The following is a 23,371-nucleotide window of genomic DNA, read 5'->3' on the forward strand; positions in this document are numbered from 1 at the left end:
AGTCATCAATGTGGAACAATTCAAATGAGGAATCCACAAATGCCACAATTAGACAAGTGCAGAAACCTTGAAGGGCGAGAGCTGGTGGAGATTAGGGCTTGAGAGGGGCAAGGCCATGAAGGGATTAGAAAACATGGATGAGAATTTTTAAGACTGATGCACTGCTTAACCAGGAGGCAGTGTAGATCAGCGAGTACAGGTGATGGTGAGAGTTTGGACATGGGCAGCAGAGTTTTGAATTAACTCAAGTTTAGAGGGAGAGTGGGGGGGATGCTGGCCAGGATTGTGTTGCAATAGGCAAGTGAAATGAAAAAATTAAATGAAAATCGCTTATTGTCACAAGTAGGCTTCAAATGAAGTTACTGTGAAAAGCCCCTAGTCGCCACATTCCGGCACCTGTTCAGGGAGGCTGGTACGGGATTTGGACCGTGTTGCTGGCCTGCCTTGGTCTGCTTTCAAAGCCAGCGATTTAGCCCTGTGCTAAACCAGCCCCACACCAGCCACAAGTGACGTACAATTTAACAAATACCTGGAGCAGCAGGTTACAAAATCAACCAAATCCTTATTGATGGGAGAAGACAGCAATTCAGTGCAAACGACAAGGCCGAAGCATTTGCAACCCAGTAGGTGATCCATCTCAGCCTCCTCTGGAGGTCGCCAACATCACAGACGCCAGTCTTCAGCCAATTTGATTCACTTCATGTAGTACCAAACAGTAGCTGAAGGCACTAAATACTGCAAAGGCTAGGGGCCTTGACAATATTCCAGCAAGAGGAATGAAGACCTGTGCTCCAGAACTCAGGTCTCCCGAGCCAAGCTGTTCCAGTATAGCTACAGCACTGGCATCTACCCAGCAATATGGAAAATTGCCCATGTCCTGTACACAAAAGGAAAGACAAATCCAACCCAGCCAATTACCGCCCCATCAGTCTACTCTCAATCATAGATTTCATAGAATTTACAGTGCAGAAGGTGGCCATTCAGCCCATCAGGTCTGCACCGGTCCTTGGAAACAGCACCCTACTTAAGCCCACACTCCACCCTATCTCCATAACCCAGTACCCCACCCAACATTTTTGGACACCAAGGGCAATTTAGCACGGCCAATCCCCCTAACATGCACATCTTTGGACTGTGGGAGGAAACCGGAGCATCCGGAGGAAACCCACGCAGACACAGGGAGAATGTGCAAACTCCGCACAGACAGTGACCCAAGGCGGGAATCGAACTTGGGACCCTGGAGCTGTGAAGCAACAGTGCTACCCACTGTGCTACTGTGCCACCCTATCACTGGTAAAGTGATTGAAGGGATCATCAACAGTGCTATCAAGCAGCACTTAGCAATAACCAACTCACTGACACAGTTTCAATTCTGCCAGTGCCATTCAGCTCCTGGTCTCATTCCAGCCTTGTTTCAAGCATGGACAAAGAGTTCGGATCGGATCGGATTTGTTTATTGTCACGTGTACCGAGGTACAGTGAAAAGTATTTTTCTGCGAGCAGCTCAACAGATCATTAAGTACATGAGAAGAAAAGGGAATAAAAGAAAATACATAATAGGGCAACACAACATATACAATGTAACTACATAAGCACTGGCATCGGATGAAGCATCCAGGGTGTAGTGTTAATGAAGTCAGTCCATAAGAGGGTCATTTAGGAGTCTGGTGACAGTGGGGAAGAAGCTGTTTTTGAGTCTGTTTGTGCGTGTTCTCAGACTTCTGTATCTCCTGCCCGATGGAAGAAGTTGGAAGAGTGAGTAAGCCGGGTGGGAGGGATCTTCGATTATACTGCCCGCTTTCCCCAGGCAGCGGGAGGTGTAGATGGAGTCAATGGATGGGAGGCAGGTTTGTGAGATGGACTGGGCAGTGTTCATGACTCTCTGAAGTTTCTTGCGGTCCTGGGCCGAGCAGTTGCCATACCAGGCTGTGATGCAGCCTGATAGGATGCTTTCTATGGTGCATCTGTAAAAGTTGGTAAGAGTCAATGTGGACATGCCGAATTTCCTTAGTTTCCTGAGGAAGTATAGGCACTGTTGTGCTTTCTTGGTGGTAGCGTCGACGTGGGTGGACCAGGACAGATTTTTGGAGATGTGCACCCCTAGGAATTTGAAACTGCTAACCATCTCCACCCTGGCCCCGTTGATGCTGACAGGGGTGTGTACACTACTTTGCTTCCTGAAGTCAATTACCAGCTCTTTAGTTTTGCTGGCATTGAGGGAGAGATTGTTGTCGCTACACCACTCCACTAGGTTCTCTATCTCCCTCCTGTATTCGGACTCATCGCTATTCGAGATCCAGCCCACTATGGTCGTATCGTCAGCAAACTTGTAGATGGAGTTGGAACCAAGTTTTGCCACGCAGTCGTGTGTGTACAGGGAGTAGAGTAGGGTGCTAAGTACGCAGCCTTGCGGGGCGCCGGTGTTGAGGACTATTGTGGAGGAAGTGTTGTTGTTCATTCTTACTGATTGTGGTCTGTTGGTCAGAAAATCGAGGATCCAGTTGCAGAGTGGGGAGCCAAGTCCTAGGTTTTGGAGCTTTGATATGAGCTTGGCTGGGATTATGGTGTTGAAGGCGGAGCTGTAGTCAATAAATAAGAGTCTAATGTAGGAATCCTTGTTTTCAAGATGCTCTAGGGATGAGTGTAGGGCCAGGGAAATGGTGTCTGATGTGGACCGGTTGCAGCGGTATGCGAATTGCAGTGGATCAAGGCGTTCTGGGAGTATGGGGGTGATGTGCATCATGATCAACCTCTCGAAGCACTTCATTACTACTGAAGTCAGGGCCACTGGACGGTAGTCATTGAGGCACGTTGCCTGGTTCTTCTTTGGTACCGGTATGATGGTGGTCTTCTTGAAGCAGGTGGGGACCTCGGAGTGGAGTAGGGACAGGTTAAAGATGTCCGTGAATACCTCTGCCAGCTGGTCCGCACAGGCTCTGAGTGCACGACCAGGGATCTCGTCTGGGCCCATCGCCTTCCGAGGGTTCACTTTCAGGAAGGCCAATCTGACTTTGGAAGCGGTGATGGTGGGTATGGGTGAATTATGGGCTGCTGGGGCACTCGCCAGCGGATTGTTGGTTACCTGCTCGAACCGAGCATAGAATGCATTGAGTTCATCGGGGAGGGGTGCGCTGCTGCCAGAGATACTGTTCGGCTTCGCTTTGTAGCCCGTTATGTTGTTTAGTCCTTGCCACAACCGCCGAGAGTCTGTCTGTGACTCTAGCTTGGTTTGATATTCTCTCTTGGCATTCCGGATGGCTTTGCGGAGGTCGTACCTGGATTTCTTGTATAGGTCAGGGCCGTCTGCCTTGAACGCCTCAGATCTATCCTTCAGTAGGGAGTCAATCTCGCGATTGAGCCATGGTTTCCGGTTAGGGAACGCATGTACTGCTTTCTTTGACACGCAGTCGTCCACACATTTGCTGATGAAGTCTGTGACGGTGGTGGCATGCTCATTTAAATTGGTCACTGAGTTCTTAACTATGGACCAGTCCACTGACTCTAAGCAGTCACGTAAGAGCTCTTGTGTCTCCTCGGACCAGCACTGCACAACCTTCTTAGCTGGATTCCCTCGCTTGACTTTCTGCTTGTATGCCGGGAGAAGGAGCACCGTCTTATGGTCTGATTTCCCAAAGTGCGGTCGGGGGATGGAACGGTAGGCGCCCTTGATTTTTGAGTAGCAGTGGTCAAGAGTGTTGTCGCCCCTGGTGGGACAGGAGATGTGCTGGTGGAATTTTGGCAGTACACTCTTGAGGTTGGCCTTGTTGAAGTCTCCGGCCACGATGAACAAGGCCTCCGGGTGTTCTGTTTCATAGTTGTTTATTACTGTGTATAGTTCGTCCAGCGCCTTCCTCACTACTGCCTGGGGTGGGATGTAGACTGCTGTGATAGTGGCTGAAGTGAACTCACGTGGAAGATAATATGGGCAGCACTTCACGGTCAGGTATTCCAGGTCTGGGGAGCAGTAGGTCGCCAGAGTCGCCACATCCAAGCACCAGGAGGAGTTGATGAGGAGGCAAACCCCTCCACCCTTCGCTTTGCCTGATGATGCCGTGCGGTCCGCCCGGTGAATTGAGAAGCCTTCAGGTTGTATGGCATGGTCCAGTGAGGCAGGGGTGAGCCATGTCTCTGTGAAACGGAGCACACAGCAGTCTCTTACTTCCGTCTGAGAGGTAAGTCTGCCGTTAAGTTCATCCAGCTTGTTTTCGATCGCTTGTACGTTTGCCAGGAGTATGCTGGGGAGAGGGGTCTTGAAACCGCGTTGCTTCAGTCTAACCTGCAGACCGCCGCGTTTCCCTCGCTTCCTCGGTCGGCCGCTGCTGCTAGATGATCCTGGGATCCGATGGCAGATGTCAGCTCTTGTGGAAGGTAGGTGGTTGCGTCTGGCGGGGTCCACGGCGCTGGCGGGGACCAGGGCGCTGTTTACGTATCTGGGGTCGCATCTGGCAGGGTCCCGGGCACTGGTTGAGGTAGAGGAATTGTTAGGGGGGCATGTTTGCGGTCCGGATGGGTCCCGGCGTTCTGCGGGCGCGGGAATACCTTGCCATGCATTCGGGTCCTGGGTCGTAGGCAGGGACTTCCTGAGGCAGGTTGGGCTGGGTCCCGTGGTCTGTTCCTTCCCTGGGCGCTCCTGGGGTCGGATCTTGAAGTTGGCCCGGTCGAGCCTCCACGTGGATTTTTCTTTCTTCCATCACCAGGTAGGTTGGGTTGTTGGGCGGGCCTCTCCGGGTCAGGTCGCTGGGCGGGTCTCTGGGGTTGAACTTAGGGCTGAGGTGAAAGTGACTGTCCTTGACATCAAGGCAACATTTTACCGAGCATGGCATCAAGGAGCCTCAGCAAAAGTGGAAACAATGGGAATCAGGAGGAAACTCTCCACTGGTTGGAGTCATACCTGGCACAAAGTAAGATGGCTGTTGTGGTTGGAGGTCAATCATTTCAGTCCTGGGACATCACTGCAGTAGTTTCTCAGGGTAGTATCCTAGGCCCAAACATCTTCAGCTGCTTCATGAATGATCTTCCCTCCATCATTGGGTCAGAATTGGGATGCTTGAATATAGAACATAGATCATACAGTGCAGAAGGAGGCCACTCGGCCCATCGATTCTGCACCGACCCACTTAAGCCCACACCTCCACCCTATCCCCATAACCCAGTACCCCACCGAACATTTTTGGACACCAAGGGCAATTTATCATGGCCAATCCACCTAACATGCTCATTTTTGGACTCTGGGAGGAAACCGGAGCACCCGGAGGAAACCCACGCAGACATGGGAAGAAAGTACAAACTCCGCACATACAGTGACCCAAGCTGGGAATCGAACCTGGGACCCTGGAACGGTGAAGCAACAGTGCTACCATGCCCCCCTTACTGTCTGGTGCACAAAGAGGCCATTCAGCCCATTGCATCGGTGCTGGCTCTTTGGAAAGAGCTGACCATCCCATTGCTGCTCTCTTTCCCTCCTCCAGCCATATTACGTGTTTCCAAGTCAAACTCCTGGCCAGTTCCTTTTGGAATGTGATGGTTGAATCTGCTTCCACCACCATCTCAGGCAGCTCCTTCCACACAGTGGGTGGGATTCTCCAGTCACCGACGCCAAAATTGCACTTGGCGATCAGCCGGAGAATACCCGTTTCCAACCAAATCGGGAACGACATGGTGTTGAGGTACAAAAGCATGCATGAGGTTTGTAGCAGAAGAGCTGAAGCAACAGTACAATCACTCCATGTGACAGAAGTGGAAATGGGTGGTTGGGGTGGTGGCACGATCAGAAGCTCAGCTGTAAAACGCAGCAGGCCGTTCAAACGTCCATTGACGTCAGAGGGACCGGATAACCACACCAGCAAGGGGCCTGAAGATTCCACCCGCGATGTGAACATGTCCTGGAGGAAACTATGGAGGTCTTGTTCATCCCTCTCCTTGCGTGTGTGGGAGTGCCCCCAACCCAGGCTCCAGCTCATCCAGCTCCAGCTCAACAACTCTGCTCTGGAGTTACTCTAGACAGAGGTAAAGCTGTGTTTTAACTGGGACCGTTCTATTATCCACCAATACTGCAATCATGGAATCCCTACAGTGCAGAAGGATGCCATTCAGCCCATCTGGTCTGCACCTACCCTCCAAAAAAGCACCCTACGTGGTCCATGCCCCACCCCATCCCCGTAACCCCACCAGTCCAGGCACACTTCCTGTGCTGCCATTATCACCAATTCTATATTTATTTATTGAAAACAAAGTTTTTACTTACTGCCAGTGCTAATTGATTTTAATGATAACTTAGTCACTCCTACTGCTCAGCTTAGTATATTTAGCCTATTACTACCGCACTTCTACAACATCATTTATTCTCAATAGCATCACGCTATTATAACCAAAACATTATATTCACAAAATATAACCAAAACGTACCCAGTCTCTCAGCACAACATTCCAGACATTATCATGGATTTTAAAAGTGGGGACAAACCAAAATCAGATTTGTTCTGATCCAGACTCCACAGAACTGCAATAATACGGAAAGCCTCTTGTAATGAACAATGTAATAAAGAGATACATAATATTCCAGAGTGCACAGCTTTTGAAAAGGCAAACCAAATGGAAAGTTAGGAGCAGCCCTGATAATAAAGGGTCTTGTAAAAGGATCTTGGCTCATTCAGTCAGGAAGTAGAATCAGTGTGGCCTGAAATCAGGAATAACAGGGTCAGAAAAAAACTGGTGGGAATAGTTTGCAAGCCCACAACAATCCATATACCATCAAGCAGAACATCAAGCAATAAATGATTGGAGTTTGTAACAAAGGAACTTTTATAATTGCGGAGGACTCCAATCTTCATATAAGCTGGAACAATTAAATTGGCAAAGAAGGGGCAGCACGGTGGCATAGTGGGCAGCACTGCAGCCTCACGGAGCCGAGGTCCCAAGTTCGATTCCGACTCTGGGTTACTGCCCGTGTGGAGTTTGCACATTCTCCTCTTGATTACGTGGGTTTCGCCCCCACAACCCAAAGATGTGCAGGGTAGGTGGATTAGCCATCCTAAATTGCCCCTTAATTGGAAAAAAAAAAAAGAATTTTTTTTTTTTTAAAAAAAAGGTAGTTTGGAGGAAGTAGTGTATAGAACGCTTTCATAAAGGTTTTGTGGAGCTATATGTTGTGGAACCAGCTAGGGATAAAGCCATTTCAGATCTAGTATTGTGAAATGAGACAGGTTCAATTAGATACTCTAGGAAAGAGTGATCACAATAGGTAAGAGTGATCACAATAGGTAAGAGTGATTACAAAGTGACATATCTAGAGCCAATCAAGAATCGTAAGCTTAAACAAAGCCAATTACATAGGTATAAGCTGGCTATGGTTGATTGGGCAAATAAGACAATGACTGGTGGTAAATAAACAGTAGGAAACATTTAAAGAATCAAAACATTCAACGAAAATAGGTTCCACTGAAAAACAGAAACTCAGAATGAAAGATTTATCTGCGGCTTACTATTAAAGTAGTATTAAATTAAAAGACGAGACTTGTAATGTTGTAAAGAACAGCGATAAGCCTGTGGATTCGGAGTGTTTTAGAAACCAGAAAAAGGTGACCAAAACGTTGACAAAATGGGGGAAAAAATAGTGAGCTCAAACTAGCCAGAAATATAAAACAGGTAGCAAGAGCTTTTAATAAGTATATAAAAAGAAGAGTAGCTAAAATAAATGTTGGTCCCTTAGAGACAGAGACAAGGAAATTATTACAGCGCTTGTATATTCACTGGAGTTGAGAAGTGTAAGAGGCGACTTGATTGAAACATTTAAGATCCTGAGGGGTATTGACAGGGTGGATATGAAGATGATGTTCCACTTGTGGGAGAATGTAGAAGTAGGGAGTCATTTTCTAAAAATAAATTTAGAGTACCCAATTTTTGTTTCCCAATTAGGGGCAATTTAGCAGGCCAATCCACCTACCCTGCGCATCTTTGGGTTGTGGGGGTAAAACCTACACGGACATGGGGAGAATGTGCAAACTCCACACAGACAGTGACCCAGGGCTGGGATAGAACCAGGGAGTCATGGTTTAAAAATAAGGGCTCGGTCGCTTAAGACAGAAATAAGGAGAAATTCCTTCTCTCAATGATCACAAGTCTGTGGAACTCTCTTCCTCAAAAGCCAGTGAAAGCAGAGCCTTAGAATATTTTTAAGGCAGAGGTGGATTGACTCTTGATTAACAAGAGGACGAAAGGTTATCGAGGCAATAATAATAAGCAGAAAAAATATATTGGAGCAACTTAAGGGACTAAAATCCGACAAACCCTCAGGACTTGATGGCCTAAGTTTTGGATTCTAAAGGAGATAGCTGCAGAGTTAGTGAACACACTGCTGCTGATTTTCTAACTTTCTTTAGATTCTAGAACTGTCCTGCAGTTTGCATCGCAAATGTAATTGCACTGCTATTCGGAGTGTGGTGGGGGGGGTAGATAGAAAAATGGGCGGCACGGTAGCAGGGCGGCATGGTAGCACAATGGTTAGCACTCTGGCTTCACAGCTCCAGGGTCCCAGGTTCAATTCCTGGCTTGGGTCACTGTCTGTGCGGAGTTTACACGTTGGGCTGTTTAGCACAGGGCTAGGGGCTGTTTAGCACAGGGCTAAATGCTGGCTTTGAAAGCAGACCAAGGCAGGCCAGCAGCACGGTTCAATTCCCGTACCAGCCTCCCCGAACAGGCGCCGGAATGTGGCGACTAGGGGCTTTTCACAGTAACTTCATTTGAAGCCTACTTGTGACAATAAGCGATTTTCATTCATTTAATTTCTCCCTGTGTCTGCATGGGTTTCCTCCGGGTGCTCCGGTTTCCTCCCATAAGTCCCGAAAAATGTGCTTGTTCGGTGAATTGGACATGCCGAATTCTCCTTCAATGTACCTGTGGCACCAGGTATTGCGGTACCTGAGATGTGGATGATCATTGGTTCGACCCAGGAGTCTACCATTGGCTGATGTACGTAGCTCCGCCCTGAGAGGCGGAGTATAAGAAACGGTGCCATCCCAGCAGCCTTCACTTTCTGTATCGAAGCTGCTGGGGAAGAGTTCTAGCAGATTAAAGCCTTCAGTTATGAATCACTTCGTCTTGAGAGTAATTGATTGCGCATCAGTACCCAAACAGATACCGGAGTGTGGTGACTAGGGGATTTTCACAGTAACTTCACTGCAGTGATAATGTAAGCCTACTTGAGACAATAATAATAAAGATTAAATGCTGCCTGACCAGCTGAGTAATTCCAGTATTATCTGCTCTTATTTCATATTTCCAGCTTCTTAAACATTTTGCTTTTGAATCAGATTAGGCTCTCTCGGTAACTCCAATGAATTATGCACCAGAACCCGTAAATTATAATCACTGTGCTTCTTTTGTAGACAGTTTTCAAATGATCCTTTCAGCCAATATGTACACCCTCACATTTCATATTCAGCTGAGTGTGTTTTTATACACCCACTGTACATTTAGCCCTTTCTGAAATGTTTTGATTTATTTTTACAAATTGCTACAGTTCCTGGTATAATGCCAATTAAAAACATAGATAAGCTTCCTCAGATTCCCCAATTCAAAGTAATTGCTGGAATGGTAAAATGTTGAGGACCCAGCACAGATCTCTTGGGAATATCATTCATCACTGTCTGCCAACGCAAAATATCTTTTACCCCAACCTTCTGTCTCTCTTTCTCTTTCCTCTCTCCAGGTCCACTTCATTTCCATACCACATTATCTCCAATTTCACAGGCCTCAATTTTAATTAAACCACTCATGGATTCTATTATCAGAATCTATTGCAGTAACCAGATTCTTTGCCAGGTAGATCCAACCGAGAAGGTGACAGAGAGGGAGGGACACATGTCCAAAATTTCCCAAAGTTCAATAATTTAATTAAATTAAAAATTCACTCGTCAAACGTGTACGAGGGAGCGAATTACTCCAGCTTTTTATACAAAGCCTTACCAGCAACTCCTGGGATTTAAACCGGTGAAAATACTCTATGAACAGCAGAAGTGCATGGAGACATACACATTTAAAGTCACAGGTAGTTTTGACATCTACTACCTGGTATAATGCCAATTGAAAACATAGATTTGATTTCAAAAGGTTGGGAGCTATTTTGCAGTTTATTAAAGTTGGCTAACCTTTTGCATTCAGCTTGAAAATTGTTAATTGATCAAAAAGAGCTGTCTCATGTGTAAATGCACCACGTGGAAGTGAGCCACTGAAGGTCAGGGTGCTCCCAAATTTGGGTTCTTACTTGCACTGTGCGGAGATGATCTCAGGTTGCAATGACTGTTCTACAACTTGGTCTTGGTGATCCCAGGCAAGATTGTCAGATCAGGATGGGGTATGGGAGGATTTCTGCTCTTGATTGATGCTGAATATTACACAAATGTGTGAATCTATTGAGGGTGGTCATGGTACTGTACGCCGGACTGGACGAGCTACTCTCTACTGAACCACAGCATGTGCCAACTACTTAATATGGGAAAATCACAGCACAGGGAGTTCCGGGGACAACACCATTTCCCGCCAGCCAGCGGTTGCCAGGAGACAGGGGGCAATGGCGGACATTCTGGAGGTTCCACGCACGAGGATTAACACGAGCCTGGTCTCGCGCTTCACCGGGATGGCCGTTTGCTTCGTGGACCGCGTTCAGAAGGTTCACCCCTCTGGTGCCTCCTTCGTTCTGTCAGATGGTGATGGGAAGAATGTAACTGTGGAAATGACTGATCCACTCAATGAAGAGTTGAGTGGAGTCATTGAAGTAGTTGGAAAGGTCACACCAAAAGCCACTATCAAGGCTGCATACTACGTCCCTTTCCGAGAGGATAAGAACAGTTTTGATCTCGGCCTTTACAATGAAGCCCTGAACATCATACATGATTTTTCACAGTACTATCCATTTAGTGTTACAGCCAGTGGTTGATTTCTTATTACACACTATTTGAGAAGTCAAAATCTTAACTGTCCAGTTGAACTCCAATATAATTTATCTTCTATACTGGAATTAATTTTGGTGTCAGTACAGTAACCTAGGTCTGTGGGACCTGATAACTGGAGTGACAGATAAAGGTGTAATGCAGAAGTTTTATATTTTCTAAAATGTTGCAAAACCCATATTTTCAAAAGTCTTGAGTTGTTGAATGATAAATTTAAATGGAGATTTTAAATGTCAAGACAGCTCAGCGCTGTTAAGAGTTTTTTGTTCTGTTTTATAAGCAAGGCTGACATTGTAGTACTTCACCTGCAAGGAAGAAAATCATTGAAATGTAGAAGTTTAAAACTCATTCAAGTTTCAGAAAATGGATTGCAACAAGTCAAAATAAACTGACTCACAAATGGAAAAAAAAATGTTTTTAATTTTTTTTTTTAAATGGGAAAATCATAGTATTGAGTTCTTACCTGCCACACACCAACCAGAGCATTCACAATCAATATCAGAAGGATCACAAAGGGCTCCACGAAAGCAGTAACGGTTTCTGCATCTTCAAACCAAGCCAGGACCTAAAAAATAAAAGTAACTGCCATGAGCACTGGGAGTCTTACTAAATACTTCAGGATTAACATCAACCATGTAATTGGCAGCGAGAGTCATCATTCTGGTACAAATGAACACAAAAGAATATTTATTCTGAAGTGTTTCTCTGACCAGGTGCTGAACATTCACAAAGTGAAACTGGTCTTTGCCAACACAAACCTAAATCAGAGAGCGTGCAAATGAAGCTGTGGTTTCAACAGCAGCCCTATCTTTACCACCTACCGCTGCAGACCCCCTGTGCAGCAGCCCAGTCCCCACTCTTCCACTCACAGCAGTCCCATTCCCACTCCTCTGTCACCTCGGCATCCCTGCTCCGCACACACCCTCAGGGGGCTCCAACCCAAAACTCCACACTCCCCCCATCCCAACACCCACCTTTCCCCTGGCAGTCCCATCCCAACACCCCCACAGCCCCACCCCAACACCCCCTCCCCCTGGCAGCCCCATCCCAACACCCCCCACAGCCTCGCACCAACACCCTCTCCCCCCAGCAGCCCCATCCCAACACCCCCCACAGCCCCGCACCAACACCCCCTCCCCCTGGCAGCCCCATCCCAACACCCCCCACAGCCCCGCACCAACACCCCCTCCCCCTGGCAGCCCCATCCCAACACCCCCCACAGCCCCGCACCAACACCCCCTCCCCCTGGCAGCCCCATCCCAACACCCCCCCACACCCCCATCCCAACACCCACCTTTCCCCCTGCAGCCCCATCCTAACACCCCCCACAGCCCCGCACCCCCCCCCCCCGGCAGTCCCACCCAACATCCCCCACAGCCCCACCCCAACACCCCCCACAGCCCCACCCCAACACCCCCTCCCCCTGGCAGCCCCGCCCCAACACCCCCACCCCCCCCCCGGCAATCCCACCCAACACCCCCACCCCCTGGCAGCCCCAGCCCAACACCCCCTCCCCCCGGCAGCCCTCTCGCAACACCCCTCCCCAGCAGCCCATTCCTAACACGCGCCTCTCCCCCCAGCAGCCCCATCCCAGCATGACCCCCTCCCACCAGCAACCCCATCCCAACACCTCCCCCCCCCCCCCCCCCCCCTGCAGACCCGTCCCAATATTCCCCCCTCCAGCTGCCCATTCCTAACATCACACCCCAGCAGTGGTGTCCCAGCCCGCCAACCCCCAGCTGCCCCATCCCTCCCCCCGACCACCGCAGCAGCCCCGTCCCTCCTTCCCCCAGCAGATCCGCACCCCCAAGTAATCATCATTGCGCACTCTGCGCCTGCTTCACTCTCCTAGTGAAGACCAATTTCACAGCCTCAGAATAGAAGTGCCTGAGATTTCCAATCCCTGGGTCTGTTTAATTTTTAGCATCAATCATAACTACTCATTTCATCAATCCACTCCAGCTCACACTAAACCCTCCCAGTTTTATAACTTCTAAACGTTGTCTGGGCTCTCCTCATGGACAAGAAAGCAGACTATGATCAACACTCCCGAAAGCTCATGGAGTGCCTCTGCTGCACATCACTTTGGTATTTATACCCATTGCTTTGACAATGGTGGCAGTCTAGCCAAAATCAATTTGAGAGAATCAAACACTTGAAACAAAAACTCCACAAAGTGAATCAGTGAGAGAAACAGTTCGTCCCCATTATCCTACAGCACCAAATCCACAGAATGAAATAATAAAGATAGAAAAATGTGGATATATTCAGCAGGTCAGGCAGCATCTGCAGAGAGAGAAGCAGTGTCAACATTTCAGGCCAAGGACTTTATCATCAGAATTGGGTCCAATGACAAGTCATCGAGCAGGAAGATAAACCATTCCTCTCTCCAACGAAACAACCTCTCCGGTTGTACGTTTTCCAGCATTTTCTGTCTTGTGCTGTAACAATTCCATGCTTCTATTTCAGCCTTTCAGAGTCTATAGCATTTTGTTTTGCTCTTAAAGAATGGCGGAGCACGGCGCCAGAGTCCCAGGTTCGATCCCAGCTCTGGGTCACTGTCCGTGTGGAGTTTGCACATTCTCCTCGTGTTTGTGTGGGTTTCGCCCCCACAACCCAAAGATGTGCAGGGTAGGTGGATTGGCCACGCTAAATTGTCCCTTAATTGGAAAGAATGAATTGAGTACTCTAAATGTATAAAATGGCGGAGCATGCTCGAAGGGTTAAAGTCCTGCTGCAAAGTCCTGTTTTCCTGTCATCGCTTGAACTGTGTTTTTCTCAACATTACTGGGCTGATGTTGAGGTTAGTATAAACTATTCCCATTATTTATTCATCACTCTCATTCCACTTTAAGCACTTGCATCTGGTGGCCTTTTTTGGAGTACAGAAAGTGCAGGATGGTACCCAAGAAAGCAATTTGGAGAGCAAAGAGGTGATACGAGTAGGCTCTGGCTTATAAAAGGAGAAAAAATGCCAAGATACAAGTATATCAATGAGAAAAAGAAACCAGGGAAAGAGTAGGGCTCATTAGGGGCCAAGGAGGAAATCTGTGGGTGGAGCCGGAGGACATTGATATGGTGTTGAATGAATACTTCACATCGGTCTTCACCGAAGAGAATGAGGATGTAGGTTTGGAACTCAAGAGGTTCTTGAGCAAATTGACAGATGAGTGACAAGGTATTGGTGATGTTGGCAGGCTTAAAATTGGACAAATCTCCAGGTCCGGATGCATTGTGTCCCAGGCTGCTATGGGAGGCGGGGGAGGAAATTGCAGAGGCTCTGACACAAATTAATTCCTCTCTGACCATGGAGGACGTGCCAGAGGAATGGAGAACAGCTAATGTGGTTCCACTATTTAAGAAAAGCTGTAGGTTAAGCCAGGGAACTACAGATCGGCGAGTCTCACGTCAGTGGTAGGGAAACTATTGGAGAAAACTCTGAAGGAAAGAATCTATCTCCAGTATGGCTTTGTCAGAGGGAGGTCATTCCGAACAAATTTAATTGAATGTTTTGAGGTGGTGACCAGGTTTGTAGATCAGGGTAGTTTATATGGATTTCAACAAAGCCTTTGACAACGTCCCACATGGGAGACTTGCACATGGGATACAGGGTAATTTGATAAAGTGGATTCAAAACTGGGGTTGGGTGGGGCTAAGGTAAGGTGCTTTTTCCAAAGGCCGGTGCAGACTCGATGGGCCGAATGGCCTCCTTCTGCACTGTAAATTCTATGATGCTATGAAAATTGGCTTAGTTGCAGGAGACAGAGGATGATGACAGGCAGCTGCTTTAGTGACTTGAAGCTGGTGTCCAGTGGCGTACCACAGGGATCTGTGCTGGGTCCCCAATTATTCGTCATTAATATAAGCGGCATAGATGACTATGTGGACGGTGGGATCAGTAGGTTTGCGGATGAGACAAAGATTGGCCGGGTGGTTAACAGTGAGGCTGAGCGGCGGTGGCAATTTTCGGGGTTTCGGAAGACCCGGGAGTCCAGGGGGAGAAAGAGGCCAATGTTCTGGCCTTTGCTTCCCTGATAGCCCGGCGGCGAATACTGCTGGCAGGGAGGGACTCAAAACCCCCGAAGACCGAACTATGGCTTTCGGACATGTCAAGTTTTCTGGGTGTGGAAAACATCAAGTTCACCTTGAGGTGATCGGTATTGGGGTTCGCCCGAAGGTGGCAACAATTCATCGATTTCTTTGCGGGAGAGAGGGGGGAGATTAGAGTAGAGTAGGAGGGATAAATAGGCAGGTAGTGTCTATGGGAGAGGAGCGGGTATGTGCATTATGGTTTGGTTGAAGTGTTGGTTTTCCGTTGATGTCTGCATATTTCTGTCATCTGTAACTGTTTACAATGCCAAAAAATACCTCAATAAAATTGTTTGTTAAAAAAAAAACAGTGAGGCTGAGTGTCTTGGGTTACAGGAAGATATGTACAGGATGGTCAAATGGGCAGGTAAGGGGCAGATGAAATTTAATCCTGAAAAGTGTGGGGTGATACAATTTGGAAGGAGTAATTTAACAAGGAAGTATTCAATGAATGACATGACACTGGGAAGTTCCAAGGAACAATGGGACCTTGTGATGTTTGTCCATAGATCTTTGAAGGCAGAAGGGCAGGTTAACCGTGCTGCCTTTTCTGTGAATATTCTATTGGAAAATGTCAAATAATGATGTCATTGGATTAGGGCAGATTCTTCTGTCAATCTGAATGCCAGGTGTCAGTCTCTACATGGAGCACTTCGCTAACCTGCAGTCTAACCTGCTGTATGTAAAATTAGTTTGCGGGAGAGAATTTATCAAACGTCTCAGGTAAAACTGGCATTCAAATTTGCTGAAAATGTTCAGTTTGCAATGCAGACACATTAGAATTCTCACTCTCTTGTAAGTAAGTTACAGGAAAATGACACAAACACCTTGCACAGTGTACTGTTGAAATACCCCCCCCCCCATTGTCCCCCCCACCACTCCCACTCCTAACACCCCCCACCTTTGCCCTACTACCCCCAGATAAAAAGGTGTCACACCAATATTCCGACAGCAAAGGTTTCCAAATTGTGGGTCTCAACCCTCAGTGGGATTACAGGACGAGACTTCAGAGTGGCGGGCATGAGGCAGTAATGGCAGCTGTGGTGCTTGAACTGAGTTTTGAGAGCTGGGAGGCCCCTTTAAATGTTCAGTGTTTCATTCTGTTAGTGGGCTAGCTTAATCATTTGTTCTCGGATTGCTGCTGGAACCACAACCTATAAGAAAGGTGAGTCTTAAGGGAAAACCCAGCAGTTTTAAACCTTCTTCCCCACCTACTAATTCAACCCATTCACCCTCCCTCGCTCAACAACTCTGGGGTTACATAAAGTCTGAGGCATGGGGTCACATTGGGGAAAAGGTTTGGCCAACAGAGTCCTACAGCAAGGGATTACTCCAATATCTCTCCCCCTCCAACTTTGAGACCATGTTGCAACAAGAATGAAAATGGAGGCAACTTCAGGGTTATAACAACTTGTTCTGGGGACAGGGGAGCAGAAGGAGCAAGGACAAAGTAGATGGTTCCCTCCCATGCCCCTCCCCACAAACCTGCTCCCTCTCAAACTTTTGACCACTCTTGGGATGTGAGCATTTCTGACAAGGCCAGCATTTTTTATTCAGTCCTAATTGCTGTTCAGAAAGTGGCGGTGAGCTGCCTTGGTGTAGGTACACCCACATTGCGGTTAGGGGTCTTGTCCCGGCAACTGTGAAGGAACAAGTCAGGATGGTCAGTGGCTTGGAGGGGAATCTCCACGTGGTGGTGTTCCCAGGAATCTGCAGCCCTCGTCTTCCTAGACGGTAGAGGCTGTGCGTTTGGAAGGTGGTGTTGAAGGAGCCACGGTGAGTGGCAGCCGTGAATCTTGTAGATGGTTCACATGGCTACAACCGTGAGTCAGTGGTGGAGGGGGGTGAATGTCAGAAGGTGGTGAATGGAGTGTTGATCAAGCGGGACGACTTTGTTCCAGATGGTGTTGAGCTTCTCGAGTGTTATTGTGAGCTGCACTCATCCAGGCAAGTGGAGAGTATTCCATCACACTCCTGACTTGTGCCTTGTAGATGGTGGACAGGCTTTGGGGAATTGGGGATGGGGGGTGGGGTCAAGAGGTGAGTTACTCACTGCAGAATTCCTATCCCCTGACCTGCTCTTGAAGCCACAGTATTTATATAGATGTAGTAGTTAAGTTTCTTGTCAAAGGCAACCCCACAGAACTCCGATGTTTGCTCATCGATTAGAAGTGTAACAAGGTGCATGCATGGCTCGTCCCATTTATTGAATATTTCAGTCTGTGCAGCACAAGGAAGCTCAAAAAAAAAAGAACTTCCTGGTTTTGGAACTAATACTATATTCAAATTCAAACCAGTTTAAAAGTGAGACTGAACGGTACAAATACCATGACACCATGCTCATGGTACGGCTATCAAAATCCTCGTGGACAGTATTAACTGCGTGTCTGGGTCTCTGTTACAAGTCACTGAAATGCCTTCCTTCTCACTTGGGTGTACAAGATCTCACGGCACTACTGAAGGAAGTGCAGGAAATTCTCCCAGTGCCTCAGCCAACATTCCTCCCTCAAATAACATCACCAGGGATAGATTAGCTGGTCACTCACTGAGCTGCTTAGAATGCTCTCCGTTTGCCCAAGTAGCAATACTCCAAAAGTCATTCAAGCAGTGTTTGAGAAGCAACTAACGGTAACTGACATGAATATCTCTCTCGATGACATTGCCTCTTTTTGTAACCCAGGTAAGGACCACAAAGCTTGTTCGTTCTTTATCTTCTTCCTCCTTGTCATGTTGTGATCTCTGTGATGAGTAGATTATCTTCGAGAGGTTCCTAAACAAGGGAGGCATTATCCAGGAGTGGTGGGATGCAAGGGGGGAGTGAAGGGGTGGTGCTGAGGTTGGTGTGGAGTAGGAGGGTGCAAGGCAATGTGGGTCAAATTTTCCCCATGATGGAGGTGGCTTCAGGGACAGGAAAATTGTGAAAAATTAGGTTGGTTTGGAATTCCAATATAATCCCACCTCCTTCGACTTTTACAGGGGCAGCTAGGGGCTGGCAGTCAGGAACCATCATAACGAGGCGGAAAATCATATGATGGGGACTCCTCAATTAGGAGCAATCTTGTACATAGACATAACTCCTTTGGTGTTGAGTGAATCCATGCTATGTCTGGAATCCAGTGGGTTGGAGAAGGGGAGTGCACAATGGGGAGACCCTCCTCAGTGAAACTGATAACCTGGAATGGTTATAATCAATTGAGCTTCAGCCACAGCCAAGTGGGAGGCTAATGTTCAAAGCACTTCTTGTCTGAGAGACAGATTTCACTGTTTGTCATGAGATTGCCAAACTGATTATAAGACACCTTGTCTGACTAGCAATTCTTGGCTGACAACTTTCCTCCTGGGATGGGTGCAGGTTGTACAGCTCCACCTTTTGGCTCTGCTGAGGATCAGGTTGGGGGGGGGGGGGGGGAGTGGAGAGGAGAGAGAACTTACCACTGCCAACCGCAACAGCTGCCTCGCCTCAGGGTAGAGTTCAGACAACGAGATCCAGTTGGAAAATGAGATTTCTCCCCCCCCCCCCCCCCCCCCCAAATACAGAATCTTTGGACAGAGGATGAACTCTCTTGACATGCATGAGCACCAGGCTCTCTCAGTGGCTCACTGATGACATTTGCAGCCTCATTCCCAAAGCCAATGGCCTACAAGATGGTGGTCACTGGAGGCTTAGGACCCCCGGCCACCTCAAGGCTCTGGCTCTCACCGTGATGTGTGCTCTCTTGTCCTTCAAGGAGACAAAGCAGGGAGGGTTGAGTATTCATACTGGCTTGTGTAGAGAGGAGGCAAAGATACCATTTGAAGAGGGTGAGTGTGAGGCATGGTTGCGAGAGGGCAATAAGATGAGGGTGAGTGTAAGTGTGGGCCGCTCAGTAGGGGGGGGGACGTGAGGTACGTCCTCTGCAATCGGTGCTGTCCTGAGAAAGTGTCTGCCACTCTACTATCCCTCCTGAGGTCCTAGATCCCCTCAGTTGGAGGAATCACACAGCCGTTGCTTCCTTCCTCAGTCACTACCATCCATGTCTGCCGAGTTGGAGAGGTTGCCCGCTTCCTTGCTTTAGAGAACTCGACTCAGTGTGTCATGCGAGAGTACCTTTAAGAAATGGGTGTTTAAGAAATGTACCTTTAAGAAATGGGTGTTTATTGCTGCAGTGATATCAGAGGGGGTGGAGCTGGGTTGTCTGTCAGCTTTTTACTTTCGTTTTAGGCTGTTTGCTGCAGGGTGGATTTTAGTTTTGCTTTCAGAGCTGGATAGCTGCAGTCACAGCCAGAAGGTGTATTAGAGTCTCTCGCTGTAATCTAAAGACTGTAAATCGATCCTGGTGATTTAACCTGCTGTGCTTCTGGTAAAAGGTGTTTTAAGTCTTATGGATGTTAAAAGGAAAGCTTAAAGGATTACTTAGTGTTGTATTCTTTGGGGTTGTATTTGAATTAATAGTTGCTAAGATGTTCACTATGTTTTAAAAAGGTTAACTTGAGTTCATAGAATAAACATTGTTTTGCTTTAAAAAATACTTTTCCATTTCTGCTGTACCACATCTGTAGAGTGGGCCATGTGCTCCCCATACCACAATCTATTAAAAGTTGTGGGTCAGGTGAACTCCATGATACACTTTGGGGTTCTGTAAACCCTGGCCCATAACAACTGCAGTCTCCTCCGATCCCACAGCAAGTCCTCCCGGAAGAGTGAGAGAGCCCGTGTCTCCTCTCTAACCCTGTGGGTGCTGCAGCCTCAAAGATCAGAGTGCTATCGAACCCTCATAAATGTCTCCAATGTCCCTTAAATTAGAAATACCCTCTTTGAAAGAGTGGACATGTCATCCCGCCCACCCTCCCTAATTGATGTGGGAATCCCGAGGTGGGCTCCTGCTGGTTCACCCTGTGAAGGGCAAACAAAAATCCCGCTAACTGGAGGTTGAGTCATGGCCCAAATATGCCCTTGTGCCAGAGAATATGACAGTAAGATTCCATCCGATGGTTTGCAAATCTCGAGTCCTCTCCCACAGTTAACTCTCAGGACCAGATTTCACAGCCCCACCACAGAGCGTCTCTCCCCAGTGGCCGGATGGGTCTGGACCCAGTGTTACTCCGTATATTTCCACTGGACCGGAATTTCCCACTCAGTGAACAGTACCGAGAAAATTGGACTTCACATTAAAATCCAAAGGTGTATGGGAGAAATATAACATCTAAAGATCCAAGTTATTGAAACCTTCTGGGTCTCAGTTACACCGATATCACCATTCCGGTGTAAAGATATAGTTTTGTGGAAAGTGGGTATGCATGTGCCAAGCTATATGGTGGCAGCCATGGGTTTGGAAGATGCTGTCAATGGAGTTGGCGATGTAGTGCATCCTGTAGATGGTACACATTGCTGCCCCTGTCTGCTTCTCATGGAGGGAATTAACATTTCAAGTGAAGGATAGGAAGCTGATCAAGTGGGCTGCCTTGTCCCGGAAGGCGCGAAGTTTCTTGCGTGTTGTTCCAGCTACATCCAACCAGGCATCTCACTCCAGTCTTGTAGAAGGCTTTGCACTTGCATAGAGTAGCAGCTGAAACCACACTTAGGCTTACACAAGCAGAGACCAGACTGAAGGATGTCCCACACCCATGACCCCTCTAGGGTTCCTGATTGCTTTGCGAAACTTGGGTCCCTTTGTTAAATCAATCCACCTCCCTAACACCCACCTCCACTACCCATACCTCTTCCCCTCAACAACGACCCTAAACCCCTACGCAACTCCCTGCTCTCAACACTGGTCTCCTCACGAGCCCACCAGGCACATGACCTCACTGGTGAGCAGTATTATGCAAAGATCTATTATACAGAGAAGCTACCCATAAAGGTGACGTGCAGGCTGGATTCCTATGACCCGCTGGATTGATGCGCATGTGGAGAGACCAAGCCCTGGCCCTACTGACAGGGAGGAGAGGAAGACAGAAAACAGAAGAAACTGACCCCACTCCCAGTCTGCACAAACTCTCCTGCAAGTGCACTATTAACTGGCCCAAGCCAGTTAGCTTCAGCCCCATCTCCTCTAGAATCATGGAATCATAGAATCTCTACAGTGCAGAAGGGGCCATTCGGCCCATCAAATCTGCAGCGACCCTCTGGAAGTGCACCCTACCTGGGCCCACTTACCCACTCTATCCCCATAACCCCACCTAACCTTTGGATGCTATGGGGCAATTTAGAATGGCCGATCCACCTAATCGTCACATCTTTGGACTGTGGGAGGAAACCCGTGCAGAAACCGAGAGAACAGGCAAACTTCACAAAAACAGTTGCCCAAGCTCAGAATCGAAACCGGGCCCTGGCAGTGAGAGGCAGAGATGCTAATCACTGTGCCACCTCACACCGCCAGAACCCGGGTTAGATTCTGACCTTGGGCGACTGTCTTTGTGGAGTTTGCACATTCTCCCGGTGTCTGCATGGGTTTCCTCCCACAGTGGATGATGAGACAGGCAGAGCATTCAGCACAGCTTGGCAAGGGAAAGCAGGATTTGTTCTTCAACACCTAGACCTAATTTTAAAAAAATTATTCCTCCATGGGGACATGTGTCGCTGGCAAGACCAGAACTTCGTTCCCATTTCCAATTTCCCCCGGGAAATAAAGCATATTCAGTGTTTGCGCACTCGCAGCAGTTTTTTCGTCCGAATGAAGTTGCGTGATCTCAAAGATGGCCAAGGGCTCCTTGGTTACAGGTTGGATATTTCAGCAGGGCCAACAGAGGGTTAATCTGAGCTAGCAGTGCGTGGTTTCCAGAGAGGGAGACCTTGTGCAACTTGCTCCGCCTCATTTTCCACAGATGCTACAAAATGCTCCTGGGCTCGGATTTGCATGTTGCTTCAGTTCAAGCCCCAATTTGCATAAAGGCAAAGTCAGGCAGCTGACGAGCCATCTGCATTGTCACAGAGACCCAAGGCTTCTCCATTACTTACCGAGAGATAAACATGCCAAACTCTGACCTTCCCCTCTTGCGGAAAGCCCAGTTTCAGTGTGACGGTCTGTACACGGTGGCACCATACTCAAATTAGTCAAACATTTTCCATTTCCCTCTCCAACCCTCCCCCCCCCCCCCTCCCTCCCTCCCTCCCTCCCCCCCCCCCCCCCCCCCCCCGCCCCCCACCTCACTTCCCCAAGTTTACATTAAACAAATGTGATGATTTGAACAAAAAAAAAAACATCTTTCCATATGAGGCAAACACTCAGAAACCCACCTCAATTTTCATCAATTTGCTAATTGATTTGCCTAACAAATCCTATTCCAAAAGTGATACTGTCCCAATTCAAGGTTTTATTACAGGCATTTGCGAGTAAACTGCTCAGCAGGTTAGTGATCCAGTTGGGTGTTGCTGCTTTGAACATCAGGTTCTCTTTACTCTTAACATTCCTTGTTCTTCCTGCAGTGTCTGGTCAGAGCTCCCAAATCAAAATGGTTCCACATGGACTGGCCATAGATACAGACTGGGTGCACCAATGTCAGCAAAGGTTTTTGCAACCAACACAGCACAGGCCCCCCCGACCCACCCCTTCCCAGTTTTACTTGGGGACTAGTTTTCAGCTCCATTCAAGGTCTCCCAAAGTCCCTCCCCATCTCATTCAGGCACCAATTTGCATGGCGCCAGGTAGGTTTGCAGCATCTATGGTCGACTAAACAGTGCGAGGGAGGGGAATGCCGTGGTCAGGGAAGTTGGGGAAGGGTTGCACAGAGTGCAGTCCCATGATTGGCCGGTGGGGAGGCGGGTGTGAGGAGATGGGAGATAAACCCCATGATGTGAGGGCAGTTCAGATAATGGCAACACTTCTGTTTTTCCTGGCCCCATCGGCATTATCTTTCTCAGTACTGAATCTTGTGCTTTTCAGGCCATTTCTAGACCCTTACCCAGTCACCATACTGCCAGAGTAGCCATCCAGTATCTCCTCTAATGAACATAGTTTAGAAATCATATGTCATCTTTTATAATAGTTGGGTCACTATCACATGAACAGGGCAGAGACCAAAAAGATACCCTCCTGCCCTCCACCAACAATCTTGCCCTGAGGAAGGGCATCAAATTCCACCCAGAGTTATTGTTCCTCCACAGGAGGCCGCCGTTGGGCCCATCGGGTCCATGCCGGCACCCTGGAACAGTCCCACTCACCTTATTTATCCCTGTAGTCTGGCAGCTCTATTTCCTTCAAGTGCCCATCCAGTTTCCTTTTGAAATCATTGATCATTTCCACTTCCACCACCCTCATGGGCAGCGAGCTCCCGGTCATTGGTGCTCCTTGTAAAAAAAGAAGTTCCTCCTCATTCGCCTGCATCTCTCATCAGTCTCCCCTAATCCTTGTACTGTC

The 23,371-nt window shown here is 48.0% G+C and overlaps 1 protein-coding gene and 1 pseudogene across 2 annotated transcripts in view; one reads left to right on the forward strand and one right to left on the reverse strand.

Annotated features, from left to right (window-relative positions):
* Positions 1-23,371, reverse strand: part of atp2a3 (ATPase sarcoplasmic/endoplasmic reticulum Ca2+ transporting 3) — a 356,930-nt gene that overhangs the window by 233,905 nt on the left and 99,654 nt on the right. For both annotated transcript variants that reach the window (XM_072469154.1, XM_072469153.1), the window contains exon 4: positions 11,410-11,511. In XM_072469154.1, coding sequence (XP_072325255.1) covers positions 11,410-11,511 — 102 coding nt within the window. The remainder of the gene's footprint in view (positions 1-11,409; positions 11,512-23,371) is intronic.
* LOC140386643 (replication protein A 14 kDa subunit pseudogene) lies at positions 10,514-11,358 on the forward strand (annotated as a pseudogene).

This window comes from Scyliorhinus torazame, chromosome 12, assembly GCF_047496885.1.
Source record: "Scyliorhinus torazame isolate Kashiwa2021f chromosome 12, sScyTor2.1, whole genome shotgun sequence".
Classification (NCBI taxonomy): domain Eukaryota; kingdom Metazoa; phylum Chordata; class Chondrichthyes; order Carcharhiniformes; family Scyliorhinidae; genus Scyliorhinus; species Scyliorhinus torazame.